The sequence below is a fragment of the Harmonia axyridis genome, chromosome 3 (assembly GCF_914767665.1).
Source record: "Harmonia axyridis chromosome 3, icHarAxyr1.1, whole genome shotgun sequence".
Lineage (NCBI taxonomy): Eukaryota > Metazoa > Arthropoda > Insecta > Coleoptera > Coccinellidae > Harmonia > Harmonia axyridis.
The window spans coordinates 3,802,137-3,818,996 of NC_059503.1; the positions used below are offsets into that span (position 1 = coordinate 3,802,137).

At 33.7% G+C, this 16,860-nt stretch overlaps 3 protein-coding genes and 1 non-coding gene across 5 annotated transcripts; 1 reads left to right on the plus strand and 3 right to left on the minus strand.

Annotated features, from left to right (window-relative positions):
- Window positions 1-1,450: 1,450 nt before the first annotated feature.
- On the minus strand, window positions 1,451-4,215 carry LOC123676336 (parafibromin-like). The gene is made up of 9 exons (XM_045612188.1): window positions 3,859-4,215; window positions 3,577-3,799; window positions 3,374-3,522; window positions 3,101-3,314; window positions 2,861-3,038; window positions 2,552-2,801; window positions 1,970-2,193; window positions 1,729-1,870; window positions 1,451-1,551 (listed from the first exon to the last, which is right to left on the minus strand). Exons 1-9 carry the CDS (start codon window positions 3,987-3,989, stop codon window positions 1,515-1,517), a joined length of 1,548 nt encoding a protein of 515 aa, XP_045468144.1. The 5' UTR covers window positions 3,990-4,215; the 3' UTR covers window positions 1,451-1,514.
- Window positions 4,216-5,571: 1,356 nt separating this feature from the next.
- Window positions 5,572-7,536, plus strand: LOC123675828. The gene is made up of 2 exons (XM_045611370.1): window positions 5,572-6,910; window positions 7,272-7,536. The coding sequence occupies exons 1-2, from the start codon at window positions 5,792-5,794 to the stop codon at window positions 7,395-7,397; spliced, it is 1,245 nt and encodes a 414-aa protein (XP_045467326.1). The 5' UTR covers window positions 5,572-5,791; the 3' UTR covers window positions 7,398-7,536.
- Window position 7,537: 1 nt separating this feature from the next.
- Window positions 7,538-16,836, minus strand: LOC123675823. Of its 2 annotated transcripts, none has more exons than XM_045611358.1 (7): window positions 16,727-16,836; window positions 16,367-16,563; window positions 14,450-14,842; window positions 11,574-11,734; window positions 11,387-11,518; window positions 10,085-10,350; window positions 7,538-8,662 (listed from the first exon to the last, which is right to left on the minus strand). In XM_045611358.1, exons 1-7 carry the CDS (start codon window positions 16,729-16,731, stop codon window positions 7,708-7,710), a joined length of 2,109 nt encoding a protein of 702 aa, XP_045467314.1. In that variant the 5' UTR covers window positions 16,732-16,836; the 3' UTR covers window positions 7,538-7,707. The 2 variants fall into 2 exon arrangements, with proteins under 2 accessions (XP_045467314.1, XP_045467315.1); XM_045611359.1 differs by having other exon boundaries at window positions 16,559-16,563; window positions 16,727-16,767.
- On the minus strand, window positions 13,037-13,245 carry LOC123677209. Its single transcript, XR_006747078.1, has one exon. It is a non-coding gene; the product is annotated as a small nucleolar RNA U3 (small nucleolar RNA).
- Window positions 16,837-16,860: the final 24 nt, after the last annotated feature.

The following is a 16,860-nucleotide window of genomic DNA, read 5'->3' on the forward strand; positions in this document are numbered from 1 at the left end:
ACGTACACGTTACAGGATTCTACTCATAGTTGGTTGCGCCAAGATAAAGTTCAGTATATTGTGTAGAGAGGGCTTACACGCAAATTCTCTACTTCATTGAATTTTTGGAATTTTAAAGAAAAACTCATACAATTGATAGGCCATTACATTTGTACGAGGTCTGATTGGATACACCTATTCGAATTGATTAATTATTTTCCTAGACAATAAGGATTAAGGTTCATCGGTGAAAAAATGGAATATCTCAGTTGTGGTGCATGCATACCCATTTTACAAGCCTCAGATTTACCCCACCAGAGGGTAGTCCAAACCTTAGAATATAGATAGATTAATGTTATTATTATTAATGTTCTGAGGTCCAAACTCCTCTTGAAAATTTTCCCACAAAATTCGAAATAACTTGTTTTTGGTTGCTTCAAGGGAGGAACTGATTGCGAATAGGATTTCAGCATGAAAAATTCTTCATAATTCCAAATTTTGAAGTCGATCTGAATCAAAAACTTTTTTTGGCGAAAAAATAAAACAAAAAGTATGGTACAAATCATCAATTTATTCAAAAAATCTGATAGGAGAACAAAAGATAAAATACAAACTAAACATTAAAAACTAACAAATTTAATTTTCATTTTGAATCTTCTATTTTACAAGTCAAAATGGTATTTCCTTTTTATTTTTCTTTTTGGCGAAAAAATAAAACGAAAAGTATGGTACAAATCATCAATTTATTCAAAAATCTGAGAGGAGAACAAAAGTTAAAATATAAACTAAACAATAAAAACTACTAAATTCAATTTTCATTTTGAATCTTCTATTTTACAAGTAAAAATTGTATTTCCTTTTTGGCGAAAAAATAAAACGAAAAGTATGGTACAAAATCATCAATTTGTTCAAAAAATCTGAGAGGAGAACAAAAGTTAAAATACAAACTGAACAATAAAAACTAACAAATTTAATTTTCATTTTGAATCTTCTATTTTACAAGTCAAAATTGTATTTCCTTTTTATTTTTCTTTTTGGCGAAAAAATAACACGAAAAGTATGGTACAAATCATCAATTTGTTCAATAAATCTGAGAGGAGAACAAAAGTTAAAATACAAACTAAAATTAAAAACTAACAAATTCAATTTTCATTTTGAATCTTCTATTTTACAAGTAAAAATTGTATTTCCTTTTTATTTTTCTTTTTGGCGAAAAAATAAAACGAAAAGTATGGTACAAATCATCAATTTATTCAAAAATCTGAGAGGAGAACAAAAGTTAAAATATAAACTAAACAATAAAAACTACAAAATTCAATTTTCATTTTGAATCTTCTATTTTACAATCAAAATTGTATTTCCTTTTTATTTTTCTTTTTGGCGAAAAAATAAAACGAAAAGTATGGTACAAATCATCAATTTGTTCAAAAAATCTGAGAGGAGAACAAAAGTTAAAATACAAACTAAACAATAAAAACTAACAAATTTAATTTTCATTTTGAATCTTCTATTTTACAAGTCAAAATTGTATTTCCTTAGAATCTAAGATGAGGTTTGAACTGCATTATATGCCTGAAAAAAAAAATATATGTTAATATTTTCTGTTAAAATCATCATTACTATTTGAAACAGTAAAATAACAAAGTACAATATTATTCATTGTTCAAAATAAATTTGCACCATATGACAATAATTTAGAGTTGAAATAGTTGGATCGAAAAACTTTGAATAATTTGGCAAAATACTTACTTATCTAATTTTTCCCAAAATACCATCAGTGCAGCTCTGTCTAAATGCCGTTTAGTTCTGGATAATTCAATAACCGTTACTGCCCATTTTGCAACATTAGCATCTATCTTCATTTCATCGTATTTCAAGTGGAAAGCAGCAACTGGAAAATGAGAAATAAGATTTAAAATATTGTTTAATTTGTAGGAAAAAACAAGTACATACTCTCAACCTTTAAAATGATCAAGCTATCAATAGTTACCTTTTGCAAAAATTTCTACAGGGTTCTCCCAGGGATAACCCTTGAATTGCCAAGCTGGACCCATAACAAAAACTGCAACCACCCTATCCCAATCGCTGGGACGCAACTTGGCTGGATTGTCTACCACGCGATAAGGAACGGTTTGATCATTCCTTCTTCTCTGAATCAGTACTTCACTATCTCTCTTACCACCTCCAGCTTTCTTTTGGTCCACTGTAACAAATCTGCAAAAAAAAAAAATAATTAGGTATACAATTGTGAAAATTCATTACAGTTTGAATATCACAAAAACCAAACCAAATATGTAGTAATAAGCTACTTAACAGCATAAAACATATTGTCCTATTTATTTATTGCTATAACAAGAATGCAGTGAATCAATCAAGAATAGAATCGAATCAATAATGAAAACAAATGGCTTTTGTATGATAAATTATTGCTTACAAATCCTAATGACGTCAATGTTACTGGGTAAAATTGCATTGAAAACTTGTTTTCTTAATTATTTTTTTTTGCAAAATATCTATGTGAGTTGAATAATTTGTCAAACGGCCTATTTCAAATCTGTAAAATTGTACTCACTTCAAATCTTGCAAAATATCCTTCACGTTGTACATTGATATTAACGAATTGGCTCCAGCAGGAATGATAATGATAGGTGTCCTAGATACTTTTTTTGGTGGAATGCCACTTTGTGGTGGCCTGTTATTGCTTGCAGCTACAGGCGCTTGAGGCTGGGGCATTTGCTTAGCTTTTGCAGATCCCTCAGTCACCGATTTTAATGTCATACCATGATAGGTTCCCATAGTATCGATCTTGAATCCCTCAGTTTCTACAAAAAAAGTATTTGTTGATGACACTATTTTTTACAATAAGAATAATATCTGTTACCTTCTTTCAGTCTGTTGAACCTTTCTTGGTCGTACCTGCTGTATACTGATGGTTGTGCAGCAGGTCTAATAGGAGTCTGACGAGGAGTTATGATAGGAGCTTGAGGCACTGGTCTATGTCTTCCTTCTTCTCTAGCTTTAATACTATGTAACATTGCAAGGATATTTTTGGCAAACGTCTGGAAATAACAAAATTAGCATCTACAAGATTTTAACTCAAATAAAGACCTTTTTTACTTACTTTGCCGGTTGACTGCAAAATAGTGGTTCTAGTTCTCCATTGTCTTTCCCTACTGATTATATCTTTCGTTATATCAACGTCAAATTCTAGAATGGCTTTGATATCATACTCCTGGCCTATGTCATCATTACCTTTGATTGTTGTTCTTTTCTTTGCTAAACGTTTAGCTTTGATTGCAGCAATTTTCTCAACTGACATAGCCTCTGATAAAGATCTAAAACATAACAATGGATTAAGAATTTAACATCCATAAGGATGTATTGCATAACCTACTTTATGTTATCCGTGACAGTAACTGTTGATTCTTTAGGTGCATCAAGCCTTGCTGCAAGTTTTTCTCGAACTTTTTGAACATGTGAATCCTCCAAACGAGGCTTTTTGGATGGAATATCTGACGCATCATAATCAGCAGATCTTTTTACCTGAAATCGGATAAACATTTAAACTCTGTCTAACTGAATAAAAATGAAACTTACTTGTGTTGGAAGCTCAAGTGGGGCACTCTTGTCAATAGCAGAGCAAGTTAAGGTGTCTCCATTTAAATATGCTAATAGTTCTTTACGGTCAGGTCTCCTCACAACTGGTATATTTTCTCCAGCTGCTTCTCGTACATATACTGGATGTGTTAAATTTGTATTTTTTAAAATGAAAAGTAAACATTCCAAAGTGTAATATTCCTTGTCTCCTTCTCTTCCCGATCTGAAAGAGATAGGTTATATCAAACACTAGTCCAGTCACTAGATGTAAAATATACTTACCCATACATCAAATAATTGGTTTTTACATTTTTGGGCCATGAAAATTCCCCAAATATTATTTGTCCATCTCTCTCAATGATTTCTTTTTTACTAACATTATATTGACGAAGTAAACTTAATGGATCAGCCATAATTATATTTATTTATTTACAAGCTCACTCGTATATTTCTATCAGTCATAAGTGTCACATCGGCGACTCTTATTTTAATCAGTGTTACCACTTCACTTCACCGAAATTTCTCCCTCAAACACTGAATTAAACTATTTGTTATATAGGCGAAGCGGACACAGTGTTTGTGTTGCCTCGTAGATAAACAGTTCACTAATGGCCACAATATATTAAATTGAAGTTGATTATCACAGAACACAGAATATGTTTATGGGTTGAAGAAGAAAAAACGTTTTCTTCTAAACAACGGTTTAGACACAGAATATAATCTAAGGTTAGGTTATGTTTCAAGTTATTGGGGTTCGCTGAAGTGATCGATGATTATTCTGTGGTTTTAGTAATAATCATAGAAATCATAACAAAAAATGAGAACCATAAAGATTTGACTATTATTCTATGCACATTTGTCAATTCAAAGATAGAACCACAGACTAACTAGTAACACAGACTAAGTAATCAATTAAGTAATCTGTGCTAGTAATCTGTGATAGAACATTTCTGCTAGTCAATATTTTATTAATGCCAAATTTTCTCATAAATGGATCATAAAAATATTTGATGATTAAAGAAGGGGAGTTTCATTTTCCTTGCAAGGTATTAAAAATTTATAATCATTGGAATTTTGTATAATTAAAATAATAATATGTAATCTATCCATAGACCTTACATGTACATACATTCATTGTGTTGATCTTTTGGTGGATGCGCTTACTCGGGGGAAATAGAGACATTTCCGAATTTTGAGCCACAGTGGTCTTCAACGATTTGGTTGAACTTATTCATGAATAATTTGAGCTCAAAATCGCAGTTGACCGTCGTGTACAAGAAAACTCTCGAATGGAATGTGCTAGTAGAGACTTCAAGATACATGAAATACCAATTCCAATTAAAGCCAAAGTTCAAGCAGATTAGGTACATCATCATTCAAATTCCATAACGATATTGAAAATAATCATTTCGAACTTCCTGCAATATTTCGTGTTGATTTGTTCATCAGAGCCTTAAAAAACTTATTGTAATTGTAAAAAAATATCTATTATTTACTCAACAACAAATCCGACCAAGTTGAAATGTTGCAAGTTAACATACAATTGCAATAATATTGCTTTATACGGAATTTAGTGTTGGCAACGTCATAAGAAGAAGAAAATTCAAGCATAATGTCGAAAAAAATCAAGAAAAAAACATTGACGAGCGCCCAAATTTTTCTGACCTCACGTTTATGCTTTCTACTTTATTTTAAGTTATAGATTGATTAAATTAAGTAGGTATATTGAATTATGTAGGTATATATCAATTCATGAATTCATTTGTAGGGGTGATGTATTTATTAATGCACCATAATAGAAATTGATACATTGTCTTCAAATATTTTGGCGGATGCGCTAGACTAAATAATCTAAACTATGAGTATTATCATTATTCGACGTAGCAACTCTTGAATTATACAAATATGAATCTATCATATTTCTATGATGTACATAAATAATTTTAAAGATATAAAGTTCTATGATGATTATTACTAGTTTATGATTTATTAACTCTGTTATCTGTGGTTTATGATTAAAACGTCAGATGAAGAAAGGAAAAAGTGCGAATTTGCGAATAAACATGTAAATTTTGTTATTTTTTTCATAAATGTTTCAAAAATATATGACAAAGGCTATGTTCATTATTAATTTGCTTGAAGTTCCCCTAAAATGTGATCTTCAACATCAGTGATATAAATTTTTCGTTGTTATGTTTGGATCAAATTGAAAATCATGTCTTTGAAGAAACCTCAGGAATCAGGAAGTTACATGGACGATGTTAAAGTTAAAATTGCAGAGGAATATAAGCCACCGCCTAAAATAAATATACCAATGACCCACAATCAAAGACTGATATTCAATAAACATATTCAAAATAATTTACCTAATTACGATTTTTCTATGGAACGTAATATACTGAAAAAAATCAAGGAATGGAAAAGTGATAGATTAACTAATGAAGAACAAAGGCTAAGGAGATTGCAATGTTTGAAAGAAAAAGAGGAGTCTGATGAAAAAGAATGTAAAGAAGATGAGGAAGAAACTGTTGAAATGAATGTTCCTACTTCTCATGAAATAGAGGTCTCGTCTATTGGTCCAAGTTGTACCACATCCTACTCCAATGGAATGTTAATGCCTACTAAGGCTGTAAATTACTATTCCAATGTGCTTCAACCAATTCCTCTATCTTTTGATTCCAATCAACAGAAATCTTATGCTAGTAGTTCAGGCATCAAAAGTCCTTTCAATTTTTCCGAATTTGAAGCAGATACATCTAGCCCATTTGATAATGTGGCATTAAAATCCATCAATGATGTAGAAGAATTGGCAAAAGTTTTGAAAATTGAGGATGATACTCCAAAATCTAGCACACCATCTTATTCCAACTATCACATAAATAATATTCAGAATTATCCGAATTATTCTAGTATTTCAAGCTATCCAAGTTCTGTTTCCTGTATAACTCAAAACTCAATGACAGGGTTAAATGGGTATTATAATACTTGTGATATGAATGCTATGAGGTCTTTCACTTCAAATTATCAATGTTCCCCTCCTTCTGTTAACTATGCAACTACTTACAACTCCAATCATATTACTCCAAGAGAAAAAACAAATGGAGAAAATTCAAGACTATCAATGAACAATACGAGTTCTAAAATCAAACCTAGTCCCGAGTCTATTGCAAAGAAGAGTGATAGTATCCCTACTAAAAATGTCTCGAATTTGATTGATCCATTTAATGAGCTGCCAAAACACTTACAAGAATTTTCTAGAAATATTAGTTCTATGGGTTTTCCTCTTCCTAGAGTTGCCAGAACATGTAAAGTATTAGGCAATGATAATAAGAAGGTTGGTGTTCTTTTTATTTAATTAATTTAATTTTCTTTTTATTTAATCTAATACATACATTTTAATTATTGGGTTATATGTAGTCAATTGCATAGAAAATGATATATAAATATATCATTTCAAAATTATTATATTGTTAACCCTATATTACTATATTATATTTAAAAAAATGGAAGTCTTGTTTGAAAATGAACAAATTACAAAACTCTGATATCTAACTCTGAAATTTCAAATGGAAAAGCATTAGTTATATTTGTATACATATATCTCCATTAAGAAAAACTTGACCACAAATTAATTTTAGATTCTTTAATGAGGAGTAGGTATAAGTTTAAATAATCTTAGGACATCTTTTTTTCAGGTGGTGGATCATCTTTTAGCAATGTCCGAACTTCTAGATCTTGGATTTGCAGAGGACCAAATATCTGAAGCACTCTTGCAAAGTGATAATGATAGGGATAAAGCTTTAGATAAGCTTGTTTCTTAGCAGCATTTGTTTTTTACTATTTTAAAATTATCATGTAAAGGTACATATATAAATCTCAATTTATTTGTATGAACTTAATGTAGATAAAGATATTTTCAATTGCCCATTTTGAAAGATTAAAAGAAACAACAGAACTCAAGAAGTTTTGAATTATTTAATAAATTATTATTTCCAAGAGGTGTTAAGTCTGTCTGTAGGTAATATATATACACATCTAGAACGATTGAGTATTATAAGTGCATAGATGTTTTTCATTTTATTACAAATCTTACTGGGAAAAAAGTATATTATGTGTAAAATTAATTTCTATTTACTTTTTTGGAGATTTTCGGAGTAATTCTTGGACAGGTTTCAACTTCTCTGGTTTGACGACAGAGTAGTGAAGTCCATGACAATTGGGGCATTTTACTCTCTCCACCTTTCTCTCTTCCTTGAGTCGGTTGTCTCTCCTATTCTTCTTGTCCCTGTAAAGGACCATCTGTTCGGTCATCAACTTAGCAAAATATCTTTTCAATTCGTCCAAACCTTCCTTGGTGAGCTGGCCACCTTGATAATACGATTCACATACAAATTTCATGAAATACTTCAATCTATCCCTCTCATCCATTTTGCTAACGTAGTTGAATAAAGATTTAAAGATCCGACCCTCTACGGAATCTGATATTTTGAACATCATTTCTATTTTTCTAGCTTCCTCGTATATGAAGCCTGCAACGGTGTTGATGATTTGCAAAGATTTCTCGTCGGAATTTGGGAACAGTTCGTTCATTGCCTTTAGTAGATGTTCGTCTTTGATTAAATATTCTTGAAGGAATTCCTTGACCACGCCTAGTAAAGGACCAGCTATATAGGTTAAAGAACCAGTCATACCAACAAAATAGTTGCTTATTTTGGAGATAGCTCTTCCTTCCAAGTTGAACGTTATGAAACTGTTCTTTATGTTGTCTTTTATCTCACAGATATTGCTAGGAGTGGCAGCTTCCGAGCTTCTGGAGAGGGAGAAGAAGTTCTCTATCTTGCCGTCCGGTAAACTGCTGACTTCGTTTAGGTCGATCTGGACTCCATTGAAGCTTACCAGTCCCTCTAATTTAGAAGTGCAGGTTAGTCCCATGTCCTCGAAATCTGTATCAGAGCCTAATAGGATTTCTAAGAGTTGATCCTTGTCGATGATTTTTCTCATTGTTGCTATTACGTCGGCATTGCCTCTTTGGACGTCTCCGTTATTTTTTCGTATAGCCTCGTGTCTCAGTTTTTCGAAAGCTTTTCTGAAACGGTCAAGATATAGATTTTTCAATTTTTAAAGTGTTTATTCTTCATGAAAGTTGTTTTGGATAAATACACTGCGCGAAAGAATTAACGCACATTATGGAAATCTCAAATTTATTCTACAACTGAAGGTGTTCTCAATGATAATTATTTTTATCAGAATTATGCATGCATATGTTATCCACTTTCAACGTTTTTCTTCAATACAGATGTTTTTTCCCAGCAGGAATAATAAAAGATGAGATTATCAGATTTTGAATGTATTGGCTCCATTCTGAAATCAGTTGTTCTCGATCAATTCTAGTGATCAATAGTTTTTCTTTCGTTTGATTTTCTACACACGATCGCTATGCAACGCGAAACACGCAATTTGACCCAACACGAATGTGCCCAAGCGGTAGTTTTGCGAGAAGAAGGGTGGACATACACAAGTATTGCAGAAAGGTTTGGAGTTTCCCATACAAGTGTGTCCAGAATGTTGCAGCGATTCAGGGAGACAGGTATGAATGTCCGAAGACCAGGACAGGGTAGACCACGGGTAACAACTGCCATTCAAGAACGTTACTTGAGAGTTTCTTCGTTGAGACAACGGTTTGTAACCGCTCCCCTCCTTCAAAATCAGCTTGAGCAAACTCATGGGGTGCAAATTAGCACTCTGACAATAAGAAATCGCCTCAGAGAATATGATTTGAGGCCTCGTGTCGCGGCAAGAGGCCCAGCTCTTACCCCAGCCCATCGAAGGGCGCGTTTGGATTTTGCGAGAGAACATATCCATTGGGAAGAGGCTGATTGGGAAAGAGTGCACTGAGCATATCTTTCATGTGGACGTCTGTATACAAGGAAACTTCGATCACAATGGTATAGGCAGAATCTAGACTCATCTGTGAAGAGAACTCTTTCCCAATCAGCCTCTTCCCAATGGATATCTCTCTCGCAAAATCCAAACGCGCTCTTCGATGGGCTTGAATGTTTCTTTCTCACGCGGAAATATTCCTACAATTTTTCATGGTGGCCGTGAGTTGATAATAACTAATTGCATTAACCCACTTAATGGCGTGATCTGATTATTTCTGAAACTTAAGTAGTTATTTAATGTTTTATTTTCAAATAAATATTATCGCCAGCTAATAATAATATGCTATAACCTCATTGGATAGCTCCATGATGGCAGCAGTGCTTTATGATTACCACTGTAATCGCCTATGTTCAGGAAGCGGTTGAGCTGATCTAGTCTCTTATGAAAAACGAGAAGCACTATGGCACTATAAATATTGGTGGAACATAATGCTTGCCCCTCTTGATACAAAGAGACAGAAAGAAAGAGGAGGAAAGTCTATCTATTTCCTACGTGAATACTTCTGAATATGTTGGTCTCATTGCAAGAAAATGATACTTCCTATTACCTGCTTTTCAATCCTTACCTACTCCTGTTGTGTTTCAAATTTTCGTGTATATCTTTCAGTACTTTGTTCTGCGTATCTTCTACTATAGCGCTTGCTGACTTGAAATTGTATACAGCATGTCCAAAGAATAGTATGGATGAACTTAGTTGGACCAACGACAATAATGTCGGTGGTTTTCCTTCTTTCATCCAGGGTTCCAACACATTATATCCCGAATTCAATATTGCTAATCCACTGGTACCAAGGTTGGCTGCAGAAATTGCGTTTACCAGTATCGAAGTCTCCTGAAATCGGATAAGGAACATTTTAGAGCCACATTCGATCAAGAAAATCGAACAACTGAAGGGTGTTTTTTTAGAGCTATAGAACTTTAAATTGCAATAAAACAACGATGGATTATTCGATTGACATGAATTTTATTTATCCGCAAGATAATCTTGTGGCATTACATTTTAAATATGATTTCTGGCATATGACCGCCACGGCTGGCTCGGATGTAGTCCAATCTGGACGTCCAATTTTCGATTACTTTTTCCAACATTTGTGACCGTATATCGGCAATAACACGGCGAATGTTGTCTTCCAAATGGTCAAGGGTTTGTGGCTTATCCGTATAGACCAATGACTTTACATAGCCCCACAGAAAGTAGTCTAGCGGTGTTAAATCACAAGATCTTGGAGGCCAATTCACAGGTCCAAAACTTGAAATTAGGCGGTCACCAAACGTGTCTTTCAATAAATCGATTGTGGCACGAGCTGTGTGACATGTTGCGCCGTCTTGTTGGAACCACAGCTCCTGGACATCACGGTTGTTCAATTCAGGAATGAAAAAGATGGTAATCATGGCTCTATACCGATCACCATTGACTGTAACGTTCTGGCCTTCATCGTTTTTGAAGAAGTACGGACCAATGATTCCACCAGCCCATAAAGCCCACCAAACAGTCAGTTTTTCTGGATGTAACGGTGTTTCGACATACACTTGATGATTAGCTTCATTCCAAATGCGGCAGTTTTGTTTGTTGACGTAGCCATTCAACCAGAAGTGCGCTTCATCGCTAAACAATATAAAATGGAAGTAGTGCGCGATACGTATTCCGCACAGAACCATTATTTTCGAAATAAAATTGAACTATTTGCAAGCGTTGTTCAGGCGTGAGTCTATTCATTATGAACTGCCAAACCAAACTGAGAATAAATCACTTGACAGCTGTTAAATCGGTCGCCATCTTGAACAGTAATGCCAACTTAAAGTTATATACCTCGAAAAAAAACACCCGTTATATTGATGAAGAAGTAGACTTTAAGCCAAATACCAACCTTTCCTATGCTCACTCCTCGAGAAGCTAATTGGGATACAGCTACATTGGTTCCAGCTCCAATAAAACCCATTGCGCCAGCAATTATATTTATATAAGCTGCACGCGCTGCAGAGTTGGAGAAACAGAGACTCTAAAAAAAATAAGACAGTCATCATCATTCCAAGCTCAATTATTCTTCTACATACCTCTTTATGTCGACGTTTATCGTACAGTGACCCTATACTTCTACCAATGGAATATATACCAACACCTAAACCTACAACGCCTGCTCCGACTAGAGCTACAGGACCGACTACAGTCACTGTAGGAATGCTGGCTGCAATTGCTACTCCTGCTGAAGCTATTCCTGCAAAGAGATGTTGAGTTTTTGAGATGACCACAAAAAGTTAGCTCACTATTTTACAATGTTAGTATATTTTCATCATTCATGTGACTTTTGTGCCCTTGAATAACTATACATATAGGCGTATTTAAGGGGCTTTAAATTGTTATTTTATTTATATATACAGGGTGTCCCGTGAAAATCACCTCAAACCGAGGGAGAATGTAGATCAAAGGATAACCCACCTGCTATGACAAAATTCCCATTATAAAAGTCTTACCGTTTTCGAAATTTTTTTTTTCTTTGGAAAATAATGAATTTTTGCCCCTTTCAATAGTTTTGTCCTTACGGTTGGTACAATTTTACACCTTTTTGGTTAATTTTTTCAGTAAAATATTGCTGAAGAATGATTTCAACGTTTACATTAAAAACATCCTCCGAACATTTTAAAGAGGGGCTATGAGAAATATTTTTTTTGGAAATTTTGGTAGTGGATTATTTTGTTCATGAAGTTTAGCCCATCGTAGTGGAACCGAAATGTACTGAGTTACTGCTGCACATTTCACCAATAAATTGTCTATTTTATAGTGATTTCAAAAATATAATATATACTTTGTCTTTTAGGCAGCCCCAATATTGAAAGTCCAGAGGATTTAGGTCTTCATGTACCCATCCTTGGTATAGGAAGACTTGTCGTTCCAAATTATCTTATTGAAAAAATCTGGATCTGCATGATGTTTTCGCAAAATTGAATTTCGTTGAGGTGAATAATTATGCGAGTAATATTTTCGCACGTAAACAATTGCCATTGTTCACTAAGTAATGCAACATAGAAGATTACTCAACAAACTTGATTTTGTCAGAAACGTACCCATTTGGATAAAAACAGCCATATCTTTTTTCTTTGAATACCAAATGACTTATGTGATACCTTTTTGAAATCACTATAAAATAGGAAATTTATTGGTGTAATGTGTAATGTTTTTCGATATCGCCTTTTTCCAATTTTCGCTTATAACTCGAAAACAAAAGAAGGTGGCCAAAAATGAATACTACCCTTGTTAGTTCCTCAGAAAAAGAGATCGAGAATGGGGTATAAGATTTTGTCTATCTCCTCTGGTTTAAAAGTTGTAGTGCTAAAGATCGAAATTTGCCCACCCTGTACAGTGACGTATATTGAGCCTAAAAATGGTGAATTTTGAACATTATCTGTTGCGGATCAGTTTCGGTATTCAAAGTCAGGTGAAGTAGTTGAGTGTTATTCAGTACAAAGATGATTAGGCATGCGCGCATAGATTATTGATATTGTCTTGTAGAAAAAAAGCAACCTCTCAGAATGTATCGCATCCACAAACTGGACAAGTCCAGGTGAACGATCATCGTGGGCCACGAGGATTTCCATGAGGAATTCCCAGGGCCAGTCTCACGCTCAGGAAGCGATACTTCGACTCATCGTCGAGGTTGCAACCACTCTCAATTTGAGTTGAGAATGTGTGAAGATATACTACAGAAATGATCCTGTGAAGTATGATCTTAATTTTAAAATTTCAAAATTTTGGCATCGTCACCATGAATGGTGTAGAAGAACTTAGTATTGTATATCACGTAACGCCATCTGTAAGAGAATCGTTCAATTTTAAAGCAAAAACTTGGGTAACTGCATTGTAGGTGACGCTAGTTCCAATATCGGGGATACAGAAAGAAGTTGTAAATTGAGATTATTATATCAAAATGCAGAAGATACAGGCATAGTTAGAAGTTTTATCAGACACGTTTCTTACTATAATTTGAATACATTTACAGTGGAGAATAAACAATATCATGTCTATATTATTTATTGCCTTCCATTGAATGTTTTTCTGGATATGTATTCGTTTAAAATTAAAAAATTATCAAGAAGCTAAGACGAACAAAAAAAAATGTCAGTGTGTGATTTTTCGTTTATTCAGGGAAACCGTTCGGAAATTACGAAAATGATTACGAACCATAGAATAATTTGGAAAAAACACACAGAAAAACTTTTAACCTCACTTTAGTGATCTTGAATTTTTTGGGATTTTTAGTAATGGATTATTTCAAACTGAGCTATTCCGTTGTATGTTTCTAATTTCCATAATTCTCTCGATTGAAACCCTTTTCTCGAGATAGAACGACTGTCATTCTCTAAACAATACACATTGGCGCACTAACATATAATGATTCATTTTGACTATTCATGGATAAGCTGGTTAGTACCTTTTTGAAATCACTATAAAATAGGAAATTTATTGGTGTAATGTGCAGCAGTAGCTCGGTACATTTTGGTTCCACTACGATAGGCTAAACTTCATGGACAAAATAATCCACTACCAAAATCTCCAATAAAAATATTTCTCATAGCCCCCATTCAAAATTTTCGGAGGATGTTTTTAATGTAGACGTTAAAATCATTCTTCAGCAATATTTTACTGAAAAAATTAACCAAAAAGGTGTAAAATTGTACCAACCGTAAGGAGAAAACTATTGAAAGGGGCAAAAATTCATCATATTCCAACAAAAAAAAAATATCTCTAAAACAGTAAGACTTTTATAATGGGAATTTTGTAATAGCAGGTGGGTTATCCTTTGATCTACATTCTCCCTTGGTTTGACGTGGTCTTTACGGGACACCCTGTATATTTAAATATCGATAGAATTCAAGTTTCAGGAAAACAAAATTTTGAACCGCCATGTTTACGTATGTTCATTGTTTAGACATACCAACTCCTGTGGACGCTACATCCGTTCCAACTAGAACTTTAGCGCTTAAATTACAAGAGGGCGACGGCATCGTCTCCAATACGACGTTTCCTTTTTCATCTCCAGTGTATCTACCATTTTTTGGGTACACCATGTTGCATTTCGGGAGGGTGTTTCTGCACAAATATTCCTCCCAGCTCTTGTACACCCTGCCCAGATTGTCTATTACGATTCGGCACGAGGTAGGGCTGTATTTGCATTTTCTGAGTATGAACACTGGCTGAGGTTGGACATCTGTCTTTGGATCGTAGTCTTTGTACTTTGCTGCTCGTTTTTGCTTGTCTTGATCCAAGGGTTCTGTGCAGTTGTACACGAAAGAAACGATGACTCTGTTCTTGTATTTGGAGAATTCGTCTGGAAAGTTTTGAATGAAAATTAAAAAAGCACTGAAGTGAAATTAGGAAATTTTGAGTGCTCGTCAAAATCGTATTCATGTAATTTTTTTCATGAAAGTACTCAATTAATCTGCAAAATGATATACCATGAGATTATAGAATGGACTAGTTTTCATTTTTTTTGTTAAGGATCAATTCTAAAAATTTAAGTAAAATGAAACAAAAATGTGGAAGAATCATTGAAATATCTCTAGAAATGAAAAAAATATGGGACTTTGAAGTTGCGCTTGGAAGAATAATTTCATAGTACGCAGCGTCTAGTGAGTGACATCACGCCACTTACACGAGGCGACTGGTATTCGCAGAGTGCTTACGAATTCATTGGTGTACAATCACTTGTGCCGTTCGTGTCGTGTTTTGTTCGTTACACGATGGCTGAAATAAAAAAAAATCCTATAAATATTGTATTGTGCCTATGTGTGCAAGCACGACAATTAAAAACCCTGTTTAATCCCCACATAAATATGTTTTGCCATTGATAATGGATAGACTTCAACAACCAGTACTCAACTACAAACTGTTTATGAAACGTTTTTTAAATAAATCATCCTTATAAGTTGAACCATGATGAAGCAAACTCAAAAGTAGATACTCACTTGAAAAGTTTAACTCCTTTTATTTCAGCACTGACATAAGATGGATTTGAAGAAAAAACTCCATCACTGCGAATATATCTATTTTAGGCAAATTGTCACTTTGTCCTTTCACGAAGCCTTCTTCCATTATGGTGACAAAAACAAAACTCGAGTTAAAACTACACTGTACAACTACAAACGGCGCGAGAGCCTTGGCGCGGCTAAGTATTTAAACGTAATTTATAGTGTAGCGATCACAGGCAAGTGGCGTGACGTCACAGAAGAGTCGGAGACTAAAGACGTTCCGCACTAAAATACGTAAACTTAAATAATGGATTTTCAAAATTTTTTCACTGATTTATCTGTTTTGCTCTATATTTTAATTCTATCGTGTCAAATATAGTATTATCAACATCACTAAACTAGTCCATTGCATGGTACTCTCAACGCAATGTTATTTATCATATTATTGGATTAATTTTATCTAGGAAACAAAAGAGCACATAAAATAGTAAATACAAGTTCTATCACAAACTTCCACAGATGATAGCTGTACTTATTCTGATTATTGTTTTCCGCATGAAAAGAGGCCAATTAGTTTTCATTTAGAAGTTACAAAAATTATTTTTTTGTTGAATATATCTGCACTGATCAAGTAATTTTTGATGAGATGGGATCTCAAAGAAATAGATAAGCTGCGTGATATGTCCCCATAAATAGAAATTCCTATGGAAAAAATTGTTCGAAATGAGCACAACTATAATTTGAGAGAATAAAATTCCAATTTCATATATTACATATGGGTACAATTTCGAAACCATTGGACGGATTTTGCCGATTGAAAATTACAAGGAATGGTAAAATTTTTTCACTTTTGCTGTGAAAGCACTTGGAATATGTTAACTTACTACTTTCTTTGAGTATGATCTCGAATAGTTTATCTATGCTGACGTTTTGATTTGAATCATAACCCTTCTCATCGCTTGGATGACCGAATAAAGCATATCCAATTTTTTTCTTCAAACTGTCCAGTTCGTTACTCTCAAAGTTGTCGTAATCCCTATTGCCCAATAAATTAAACATCAACTGTTGATACTCACGAGACCTGGAAGGAGTTTTATGGGTTATTATTACCTACATCAATAAGGAATACTGAAGAAGTTTTGCAAGGCAAAAAGATTTGAATCAATTTCTTGATATATTTCATTAAAAACGATATGGAGACTGAAACATTAAAATATTGTAACAGAAACATGGAATTTACTTACTCCATTTATTAAAAACATTCAACACAAACATATATAAACAACACACACACACACACATATAAATAATTACAATTGAAGGAACACATTTGAAATGAATTATTTTGCTGGGAATCATTAGAGAACATATGTTCTTC